At 44.2% G+C, this 12,013-nt stretch overlaps 1 protein-coding gene across 1 annotated transcript in view; it reads right to left on the bottom strand.

The window, feature by feature from the left end:
- The window catches only part of LOC139536495 (mitogen-activated protein kinase kinase kinase 12-like), a 38,144-nt gene that overhangs the window by 4,131 nt on the left and 22,000 nt on the right, over positions 1-12,013 (bottom strand). The window contains exons 4-11 of the mRNA XM_071337048.1: positions 11,304-11,413; positions 5,960-6,076; positions 5,617-5,754; positions 5,074-5,322; positions 4,334-4,527; positions 3,710-3,987; positions 3,480-3,547; positions 3,030-3,324 (exon numbers count right to left, since the gene is read on the bottom strand). Of these exons, the coding sequence (XP_071193149.1) occupies positions 3,030-3,324; positions 3,480-3,547; positions 3,710-3,987; positions 4,334-4,527; positions 5,074-5,322; positions 5,617-5,754; positions 5,960-6,076; positions 11,304-11,413 (1,449 nt within the window). The remainder of the gene's footprint in view (positions 1-3,029; positions 3,325-3,479; positions 3,548-3,709; positions 3,988-4,333; positions 4,528-5,073; positions 5,323-5,616; positions 5,755-5,959; positions 6,077-11,303; positions 11,414-12,013) is intronic.

Below are 12,013 nucleotides of genomic sequence, written 5' to 3'. Positions count from 1 at the left end.
CAAACTGGGGATGATTTAACAAAAGCGCATCTGCGAAAAAAATCACAATCGTTGCACGAATGTACCTAACCATAAACATCAATGCCTTTCTTAAAATCAATACATAGAAGTATATATTTTTAAAACCTGCATATTTTAGTTAAAAGAAATCCATGTTAGCAGGCAATATTAAACTAGGGAAATTGTGTCACTTCTCTTGCGTTCATTGCACGCAGAGTCAGGGTATATGCAACAGTTTGGGCAGCCTGGCTCGTTTGCAAACTAATTTGCCAGAATTGTACATAATTATGACATAACATTGAAGGTTGTGCAATGTAACAGGAATATTTAGACTTATGGATGCCACCCTTTAGATAAAATACGGAACAGTTCCGTATTTCACTGAAAGAATAAACGTTTTGTTTTCGAAATGATAGTTTCCGGATTTGACCATATTAATGACTTAAGGCTTGTATTTCTGCGTGTTATTATGTTATAATTAAGTCTATGATTTGATATTTGATAGAGCAGTCTGAGCGGTGGTAGGCAGCAGCAAGCTCGTAAGCATTCATTCAAACAGCACTTTCGTGCATTTGCCAGCATCTCTTCGCTGTGCTTCAAGCATTGTGCTGTTTGACTTCAAGCCCATCAACTACTGAGATTAGGCTGGTGTAACCAATGTGAAATGACTAGCTAGTTAGCGGGGTGCGCACTAATAGCGTTTCAATCGGTGACGTCACTCGCTCTGAGACCTTGAAGTAGTTGTTCCCCTTGCTCTGCAAGGGCCGCGGTTTTTGTGGAGCGATGGGTAACGATGCTTCGAGGGTGGCTGTTGTCGATGTGTTCCTAGTTCGAGACCAGGTAGGGGCGAGGAGAGGGATGGAAGCTATACTGTTACACTGGCAATACTAAAGTGCCTATAAGAACATCCAATAGTCAAAGGTATTTGAAATACAAATGGTATAGAGAGAAAAAGTCCTATAATTCCTATAATAACTACAACCTAAAACTTCTTACCTGGGAATATTGAAGACTCATGTTAAAAGGAACCACCAGGTTTCATATGTTCTCATGTTCTGAGCAAGGAACTTAAACGTTAGCTTTTTTACATGGCACATATTGCACTTTGTTTTCGCATTACTTAAACCAAATTGAACATGTTTCATTATTTATTTGAGGCTAAATTGATTTTATTGATGTATTATATTAAGTTAAAATAAAAGTGTTCATTCAGTATTGTTGTAATTGTCATTATTACAAATAAATAAATAAAAATCGGCCGATTATTCGTATCGGCTTTTTTGGGCCTCCAATAATCGGCATCGGCGTTGAAAAATCATAATCGGTCGAGCTCTACTGGAGAGACCAGAAAATAGCTGTGCAGCAACGCTCCCCATCCAGCCTGATAGAGCTTGAGAGGATCTGCAGAGAAGAATGGAAGAAACTCCCCAAATACAAGTGTGACATGCTTGTAGCGTTAGAAGACTTGAGGCTGTAATCGCTGCCAAAGGTGCTTCAACAAAGTACTGAGTAAAGGGCCTGAAAACTTATGTAAATGTGATATTTCATTTATTTTTACACATTAGCAAAAATGTCTAAAAACCTGTTTTTGCTTTGTCATTATGGGGTATTGTTTGTCGATTGATGAGGTAGAAAAAACGATGTAATCCATTTTAGAATAAGGCTGTAACGTAACAAATTGTGGAAAAAGTGAAGGGGTCTGAATACTTTCCAAATGCACTGTACTTTTGTATATATAGTGCACATTGTTCATAACAAGCTGTGAAATCATATAGCATCAATTTTTACAGCACAAAGTAAATGGAACATCCTGGGGCACTCAAATGTGGACTCAGTCAGAACCTCTGGGTCTGGTCTAGCCTCCCTCCTAATGAGTCTCTCGCACTAGGTGGCTTACGTCCGCACATGAGACTAGATCTGCTCTGTCAGGTACAGATGGTGCTAAAGCATAAAGTTCATTGTAATTAATCTGGAAATAAATACTCATAACAGTCATCAGAACCTGGGACCTGATAAACCGGACATCTACATCCAACAAGAGTCCAAGGACAGATGGATACACTAGCTAGAACTTTCTCATCACAGATATAGTAGGACAAAAAAGCATGACCGTGGCTGGACAATTGTATTGTTTCCCCCACGGTGTTCATCAGGTTCTACTGTAGGTGACAAGGCAGGCACCATGTTGTGTGGACTAAAACAGCATAAAACTCGGTGTATCACAAAGCATGATCAAATGAATTGGCCAGCTACAGTAATTTTGAGAAACATTGAGAAATAGTTTGGTAAATATTTTGGTCAAATTAACCAGTTATCTACCTTTGATATAAGTAGCTAGCTATAGCTATCTGGTTGCTTGCTAGCTAGTTATCTCCCATGCCAATTTCTAATATCTGACTTACTCGCAAATATGAAGTTATTTCATAATGAAAGTTAACTGGCTACCACATCAAGGTTTGTGACATTAGCTATCCCCAGTTAGATCATGTGTTTTCCCTTGTTGCATCTGCATGCTTGTTGCGTTCTCCCTGGTGCACTTGTTTGTTCGTGAGCTGGCTGCTCATTCTAAATAGTATAATCTAATCTGTTCAAAACAGTGGCAGCATGTGACATGCAAAAGTGAAATAAGTGTGTTTACGCTGTTGTTCAAATGCACAGATCACTTTGAATATCTTTTCAAAGGAACTACCGGTAGTTTGAAAACTTGGCATATTTCTGTCATGCTGCTTTGTTGACAACTTCAACCACCCCCACGCCCATACACCCAGCCAATCAGCGGCCGCCACTGGTCCCGACACAAGAGCAAAATCCAAATATAGACCTATATTCTGTTATAGGGATGGCAGCCTTAATGATCAGAGCATGCATTATAATCATCGTTTCTCGTCGATTATTGCTAAACATAACAGTTCTCATGGCAACGTTACCATAGTTCTAGTTGTCACGGTAATACTTTGTCACAGTTCTAGTTGTTACGGTACCCCACCTCATAGTTCTACGGTTCCCAGAGTAACCCTGTCCCTGCCTACCTCATAGCTCTGCTCTGTGTTGAGCTGGGTCTTGACCTGGCGGATGGTGGCCTCCTCTGATAGGCCTTCGGCTGGGTCAAGGGTAGGGTCGGCAGAGATCTCCGACCCCTGGGACAGAAGGTCGTCGCTCTTGTCGTCCAGCCGCTCATCCGTGTTGGTGCTGACCACGTCGGGCGTGCCACTGTGGGAGTGGTCGCTGGTGTTGCCCTCCTCTCCGTCCGACACGGACACTGCTGACAGGTTCTCAGAGCTGAAGGTGGACAGGGACTGGCACTTGTTGATGCTCACTGGCCGACTGCATGGGGAAGAGAGGAAATAGATTAAATAATGGGGCTCTCAATAACTCAGACACAAGCTATTTTCTATCACACCAAGAGGTTCTTCCTGCTGGACTATATACTTTAGAATCTTGACTATATACACTATAATGTATAAGATGTATATTCTCACCGTCTCCGCGGTAACTCCACCTCACTGTCCACCTCCCCTTCCTCTTCCTCTGAGGACACACCACATCTCTGCAGGAGACATGGAAGAGATATGATGAGACTTAGAAAGGGATCAGCTTCATCTCACAACTATTTTTCTCAATTGATTTGGCACGTTGTCGGAATGTTTTTAGGAAAAGAACCAGCACCTTATGCATTACAGACAAACATATTTTTTTCTGGCAGATCTACCTGTTTGCGTGTGACTTGTTTTCGGTAGAGCAGTGCTGCAGGTGTGAGGTAGCACCTGGGTGACCTTATGATACCCGTCTCCTCCTCCTCCTTCTCATCCTGGGGTATTCTCCCTGGGCCTCCCAGCAGCGACCCCCTCCCTGCTGTCGCCCCCCTCCCACAGGGCGAATCTGGGCTACTGGAGAACGGGATGGCCGCGTCCTCGCTGGGGGTGTCACTACGCATTGGGGTCTCTGCCTGATCGCCTGTCCCTCCTCCACCTCGACCTCCTCCTCCACCTGCAAGTCATTCATACCAACCAGCATCAGTTTCCTTATTTCCTAAACACAGAAGGACTATACACTGTAGATGTTGTGTCATGGTGTATTTATTGACGAATGTCTGTCTTGATCATGTCTTGTGATCTATGTCCTGTGACTGAAGTGATGTAGGTGATATACTATGGATGCATCCCAAATAGCACCCTATTCCCTTTATCGTGCACCACCATATAGGTCTCTAGTCAAAAGTAGCGCCCTACTTAGGAATAGTTTGCAATTTGGGACACCGCCTATATGTACGCCATGTATCCCTCTATATCACCAGCAAATTTCCCTATGGGACATTATTATAACTATTCATCACCTCCTCCTCCCAGGCCAGCAGAGGCGCTCTGGCTGCCCCCTCTCTCCAGGCCGGGCTTCTCCTGTCCCTTGCTGCGGCCCTCTGCCTCCAGATCGGTGGAGATAAGGTCCGGGCTGGATGAAGACATCTTCTTCAGCAGCAGGTCATGTTGGAGACCTCTCAGGGCTGCGCTGGGGTCCAGGTGCTGCTTGCTGCTGGGGAGGGATACATCTTTATTGTGGGCCCTGAAGGCCGATTTGAGGATAGTTTTCAATGTGCACTGAGTGTACAAAATATGAACTTTCCACGACAGACTGACCAGGTGAATCCAGGTGAAAGCTAAGATCCCTTATTGATGTCACTTGTTAAATCCACTTCAATCAGTGTAGATGAAGGGAATGAGACCAGTTGAATAAGGATTTTTAAGTCTTGAGACATGGATTGTGTATGTGTGCCATTCAGAGGGTGAATGGACAAGACAAAAGATGCCTTTGAACAGGTATGGTAGTAGGTGCCAGCACCACCAGTTTGTGTTAAGAACTGCAACGCTACTGGGTTTTTCACGCTCAACAGTTTCCTGTGTGTTTCAAGAATGGTCCACCACTCAAATGACATCCAGTCAACTAGACACAACTGTGGGAAGCATTGGAATCAACATGGGCCAACATCCCTGTGGAACTCTTTCGACACCTTGTAGAGTCCATGCCACAACAAATTGTTAGGAAGGTGTTCTTAATGTTTTGTACACTCAGTGTAAATACCTGGGTGTGGAGGTGGTGTTGGTGGTGGTCAGTGACATAGTATTAGCCAAGCCTAGGTTAGAGGACAGGGCTGCCTTCAGCCCAGCCAGGTCTCCACTGCTGCCCTTCCCTGCCTTCCTGTAGCGGGACTTGGCCCGACGCGACCTCCCCGGGGACGTGGAGCCCTTCTGGGGGCAAGAGGGGATGGTCACCTGGGTGATGGAGGAGTCCAGTTTGGGGAGGATCACCTCTGACTTCAGCAGGTCTGGCCTACTGGAACACACAGTGCGTAAAGACTACAGTTTCAGTACACTGAATAAATAGAGTCAAAGTCAAGTCAAGAGAAATAGATGCAGCTACAGCCTTTCTCCTTGTATCCAAATAAACAATATACAGTGAGGGCTCAAACTGTACATGCTTACAACCAGTAATAATACATAATAGCTGTATGCCCGGTAAGTGTTACATGCTTATTAATCCAAAAACACATGTATACAGACAGGGATTGAATGTGTGGGATTAGTGAGTGTGAATGGTTCAATGGTTTCCCCCCCTCAGTCTCACCTCTTGGTGTGAGAGGCCAGTTTCTGAGGTATGTTGCGTTTCTTGATGAGTTTCTCCATGGAGTTGGACGAGCGTTCTTGTCTGGAGCTGTGGTGTTTGACGCATACTGGGTACTTCTTATCCAGGGACTGCTCCCTCCTGGGAAACACACACACACACACACAACATCATTCATTCATTCATTACTTAGCCACAGTAAACATATCACAAACGTCTGTATTATGTATTACATTATGTCTGCCGTTCCCTCTCCCTGCTTGTGTCTTTGGCAGATGGGCATGAATATTGTACACACAGGTAGATATTGATTGTAAAGGTGTGCAACAATAAATATGATTATCACTTGAGTAGCTCTTTCTCCTTGAGTTCGAGCTGTAGCATGACAGCATTGAGCTCCATGTAGAGGTTGTTGGCCCTGTCCAGTTTCCTCTCGTAGTGCTCACGGATGTCCAGGGCATGCCTGAGATGGAGAGAGAGAGAGAATGGAACGGGACGGACAGGGTTAAAACACGCAGTACAGCTAGCCATTCAATTTGATGTATGCAAAGGCGCAATGAACACAATTGGTGAGCAACATCATCAACATCATTTGACAGCCATAAACAACACACACAGTAAAGCTTTTGCTGTATGTTGATATGTACAGTTGAAGTCGGAAGTTTACATACACCTTAGCCAAATACATTTAAATTCAGCTTCACAATTCCTGACATTTAATCCTATAAAAAATTCCCTGAAATTCCCTGACCCACAAAAAGTTGGGTGAATTATGGCCCATTCCTCCTGACAGAGCTGGTGTAACTGAGTCAGGTTTTATAGGCCTCCTTGCACGCACACGCTTTTTCAGTTCTGCCCACAAATTTTCTATAGGATTGAGGTCAGGGCTTTGTGATGGCCACTCCAATACCTTGACTTTGTTGTCCTTAAGGCATTTCCCCACAACTTTGGAAGTATGCTTGGGGTCATTGTCCATTTGGAAGATCCATTTGCAATCAAGCTTTAACTTCCTGACTGATGTATTGAGATGTTGCTTCAATATATCCACATAATTTTCCATCCTCATGAGGCCATCTATTTTGTGAAGTGCACCAGTCCCTCCTGCAGCAAAGCACCCCCACAACATGATGCTGCCACCCCCGTGCTTCACAGTTGGGATGGTGTTCGTCGGCTTGCAAGCCTCCCCCTTTTTCCTCCAAACATAACGATTGTCATTATGACCAAACAGTTCTATTTTTGTTTCATCAGACCAGAGGACATTTCTCCAAAAAGTATGATCTTTGTCCCCATGTGCAGTTGCAAACCATAGTCTGGCTTTTTTATGCCGGTTTTGGAGCAGTGGCTTTTTCTTTGCTGAGTGGCCTTTCAGGTTATGTTGATATAGGACTCATTTTACTGTGGATATAGATACTTTTGTACCTGTTTCGTCCAGCATCTTCACAAGGTCCTTTGCTGTTGTTCTGGGATTGATTTGCACTTTTTGCACCAAAGTATGTTCATCTCTAGGAGACAGAACGCGTCTCCTTCCTGAGCGGTATGACGGCTGCGTGGTCCCATGGTGTTTATACTTGCGTACTATTGTTTGTACAGATGAACGTGGTACCTTCAGGCGTTTGGAAATTGCTCCCAAGAATGAACCAGACTTGTGGAGGTGTACATTTTTTTTCTGAGGTCTTGGCTGATTTCTTGGGATTTTCCCATGATGTCAAGCAAAGAGGCACTGAGTTTGAAGGTAGGCCTTGAAATACATCCACAGGTACACCTCCAATTGACTCAAATGTCGTCGATACACAGCTATTTTCTGGTTTCTTCAGAGATGTTCACTTGGGTTCAAGTCTGGGGTCTGGCTGGGCCACTGAAAGACATTCAGAGACTTGTCTTGAAGCCACTCCTGTGTTGTCTTGGCTCTGTGCTTAGGGTCGTTGTCCTGTTGGAAGGTGAACCTTCGCCCCAGAGGTCCTGAGCTCTTTGGAGCAGGTTTACATCAAGGATCGATCTGTACTTTGCGCCGTTCATCTCTCCCTAGATCCTGATTAGTCTCCCAGTCCCTGCCGCTGAAAAACATCCCCACAGGATGATGCTGCCACCACCATAATTCACCATAGGGATGGTGCCAGGTTTCCTCCATACGTGACGCTTGGCATTCAGGTCAAAGAGTTCAATCTTGGTTCTCATGGTCTGAGAGTCTTTAGGTACCTTTTGGCAAACTCGAAGTGGGCAGCCATGTGCCTTTTACTGAGGAGTGGCTTCCGTCTGGCCACTCTACCTAAAGGCCTACAAAGGTGGAGGGAACACAGAGGAACTCTGGAGCTCTGTCAGAGTGACCGTCGGGTTCTTGGTCACCTCCCTGACCAAGGCCCTTCTCCCCCAATTGCTCAGTTTGGCCAGACAGCCAGCTCTAGGAAGAATCTTGGTGGTTCCAAACTTCTTCCATTTAAGAATGTTGGAGGCCACTGTGTTCTTGGAGACCTTCAATGCTGCAGACATTTTTGGTATCCTTCCCCAGATCTGTGCATCGACACAATCCTGTCTCGGAGCTCTACGGACAACTCCTTCGACCTCATGGTTTGTTTTTTGCTCTGACATGCACTGTCAACTGTGGGACCTTATATAGACAGGTGTGGGCCTTTCCAAATCATGTACAATCAATTGAATTTACCACAGGTGGACTCCAATCAAGTTGTAGAAACATCAAGGATGATCAATGGAAACAGGATGCACCTGAGCTCAATTTTGAGTCTCGTAAATAAGGCATTTCTGTTTTTTATTTTGAATACATTTCTAAACATTTCGAAAAACCTGTTTTCACTTTGCATTTAGTGGGGTATTGTGTGCAGATTGCTGAGGATTTATTTTTATTTAATCCATTTTAGAATAAGGCTGTAATGTAACAAAATGTGGAAAAAGTCAAGGGGTCTGAAAACTTTCCGAAGGCACTGCTTGTATGTATGTATAGTGGCAAGAAAAAGTATGTGAACCCTTTGGAATTACCTGGATTGGTCATACAATTTGATCTGATCTTCATCTAAGTCTTAACAATAGACAAACACAGTCTGTTTAAACGAATAACACACAAACAATTACACGTTTTGTTTGTATGTCTTTATTGAACACGTTGTGTAAACATTCACAGTGCAGGGTGGGCAAAGTATGTGAACCCTTGCATTTAATAACTGGTTGACCCTCCTTTGGCAGCAATAACCTCATCCATATGTTTTCTGTAGTTGCGGATCATACCTGCACAACGGTCAGGAGGAATTTTGGACCATTCCTCTTTACAAAACTGTTTAATTTCAGCAATATTATTGGGATGTCTGGTGTGAACTGCTCTCTTGAGGTCATGCAACAGCATCTCAATCGGGTTGAGATCAGGACTCTGACTGGGCCACTCCAGAAGGCGTATTTTCTTCTGTTAAAGCCATTCTGTTGTTGATTTACTTCTGTGTTTTGGGTCATTGTCCTGTTGTATCACCCAACTTCTGGGTGATGTCCTATTGAGCTTCAATTGGCAGACAGATAGCCTTACATTCTCCTGCAAAATGTCTTGATAAACTTGGGAAATCTGTCGATGATAGCAAGCTGTCCAGGCCCTGAGGCAGCAAAGCAGCCCCAAACCATGATGCTCCCTCCACCATACTTTACAGTTGAGATGAGATTTTGATGTTGGTGTGTTGTGTCTTTTTTTTCTCCACACATAGTGTTGTGTGTTCCTTCCAAACAACTCAACTTTAGTTTCATCTGTCCACAGAATATTTTGCCAGTAGCGCTGTGGGACATCCATGTGCACTTTTGCGAACTTCAGACATGCAGCAATGTTTTTTTTGGACAGCAGCGGCTTCTTCTATGGTGTCCTACGATGAACATTATTCTTGTTTAGTGTTTTACATATAGTAGACTTGTCAACAGAGATGTTAGCATGTTCCAGATATTTCTGTAAGTCTTAAGCTGACACTCTAGGATTCTTCTTAACCTCAGTGAGCATTCAGCATTGTGCTCTTGCAGTCATCTTTGCAGGACGGCCACTCCTAGGGAGAGTAGCAACAGTGCTGAACTTTCTCCATTTATAGACAATTTGTTTTACCACATACTTTTTCCAACCTACACTGTGAATGTTTAAATTATGTATTCAATATAGACAAGAAAAATACAATAATTTGTGTGTTATTAGTTTAAGCACACTGTGTTTGTCTATTGTTGTCACTTAGATTAAGATCAAATCAAATTTCATGACCAATTTATGCAGAAATTCAGGTAATTCCAAAGGGTTCACATTATTTTTTTTTCTTCTTTTTTTTATTTTATTACCCCTTTTTTCTCCCCAATTGGTAGTTTATACAGTCTTGTCTCATCGCTGCAACTCCCGTACGGACTCGGGAGAGGCGAAGGTCGAGAGCCATGCATCCTCCGAAACACAACCCAACCTAGCCGCACTGTTTCTTGACACAACGCACATCCAACCCAGAAGTCAGCCGCACCAATGTGTCAGAGGAAACACCTTGCGACCTGGTCAATGAGACAAGGCCAAACCCTCCCTAACCCAGACGACGCTAGGCCAACTGTGCGTCGCCCCATGGACCTCCCGGTCGCGGCCGGCTGCGACAGAGCCTGGGCTCGAACCCAGAATCTCTGGTGGCACAGCTAGCACTGCGATGCAGTGCCTTAGACCACTGCGCCACCCGGGAGGTCCACATACTAGTTCTTGCCACTGTATGTATGTATTTTTTATTTAATTTTTTTTATTTCACCTTTATTTAACCAGGTAGGCTAGTTGAGAACAAGTTCTCATTTGCAACTGCGACCTGGCCAAGATAAAGCATAGCAGTGTGAACAGACAACACAGAGTTACACATGGAGTAAACAATAAACAAGTCAATAACATGGTAGAAAAAAAAGAGAATCTATATACAATGTGTGCAAAAGGCATGAGGTAGGCAATAAATCGAATAATTACAATTTAGCAGATTAACACTGGAGTGATAAATCATCAGATGATCATGTGCAAGAAGAGATACTGGTGTGCAAAAGAGCAGAAAAGTAAATAAATAAAAGCAGTATGGGGGGTGAGGTAGGTAAATTGGGTGGGTAGTTTACAGATGGACTATGTACAGCTGCAGCGATCGGTTAGCTGCTCGGATAGCAGATTTTTAAAGTTGTTGAGGGAGATAAAAGTCTCCAACTTCAGAGATTTTTGCAATTCGTTCCAGTCGCAGGCAGCAGAGAACTGGAAGGAAAGGCGTCCAAATGAGGTTTTGGCTTTAGGGATGATCAGTGAGATACACCTGCTGGAGCGCGTGTTGCGGGTGGGTGTAGCCATCGTGACCAGTGAACTGAGATAAGGCGGCACTTTACCTAGCATAGCCTTGTAGATGACCTGGAGCCAGTGGGTCTGACGACGAACATGTAGCGAGGGCCAGCCGACTAGGGCATACAGGTCGCAGTGGTGGGTCGTATAAGGTGCTTTAGTAACAAAACGAATGGCACTGTGATAAACTGCATCCAGTTTGCTGAGTAGAGTATTGGAAGCTATTTTGTAGATGACATTGCCGAATGTATGTATGTATGCATGTATGTATGTAGCTATGTATGTATGTTTGTATCTTTTGTAGCATTATTTCTGTATGTTCATTCCCTCGCTTTCTCACTCACTCACTCAAATATTCATTCATCCGTCCATAATGCTCTCCCTGTACCTGAGCTCCTCTTTGCGTCGTATGATCATCTCCTCATCCAATCTGTGTATACAGGTCCCCTCAGACTTGATCTTTTCAAAGTGCTGCTTCACCTCCACTCGCCACTCCGCCTGCACCACAGACACAGCAACAGATCATGTGTTAGTTAAAACTCAGCAACACAGGCCATAGTGTCTCAGTCACAACAGTCAGACAGACAGCAGCATAGACATACCATGTGTCAATCAAATGTCAATCAAAACAACGGTCAAAACGAATCCATGTCACTGAGCATCTCAATCGTGCTCAGTAAACACAGTGAAAACATTCTGAAAGGACACCGTGGACATTTTCCTGACTGTGTATCATTCTGACCTGTCCCTCTAGCTTCTGTCTGTTTGTCTTGTCTTTTACAAGGACAGAAAGGTTTTAAAGAGAGAGAGATAGAGAGAGTAAGTGTGTGTGCTCGCGTGCATGTCAGTCTATCACGGTCCCTTCTGTGTGTGTGTAGCTCTTGTTATTAAACTAATGCAGCCATCCCTCATTCCTCTATGTCCCTCCCTTCTCTCTGCCTCTCCTCCCTGCATTTCCTCCCCTCTTGCCTGCCTCTCCTCCCATCATCTCTGCTTCTGTCCCCTCCCTCCCAGACTCTCCTCCTCTCCCCTCCTCTCCTCCTCTCCCCTCCTTCCTGCCTCTCCTCTCCCCTACTCCCCGCCTCTCCTCCCCTACTC

This window comes from Salvelinus alpinus, chromosome 12 (assembly GCF_045679555.1).
Source record: "Salvelinus alpinus chromosome 12, SLU_Salpinus.1, whole genome shotgun sequence".
NCBI classification, from domain to species: domain Eukaryota; kingdom Metazoa; phylum Chordata; class Actinopteri; order Salmoniformes; family Salmonidae; genus Salvelinus; species Salvelinus alpinus.
This window is presented reverse-complemented; position numbering and strand designations above follow the sequence as displayed.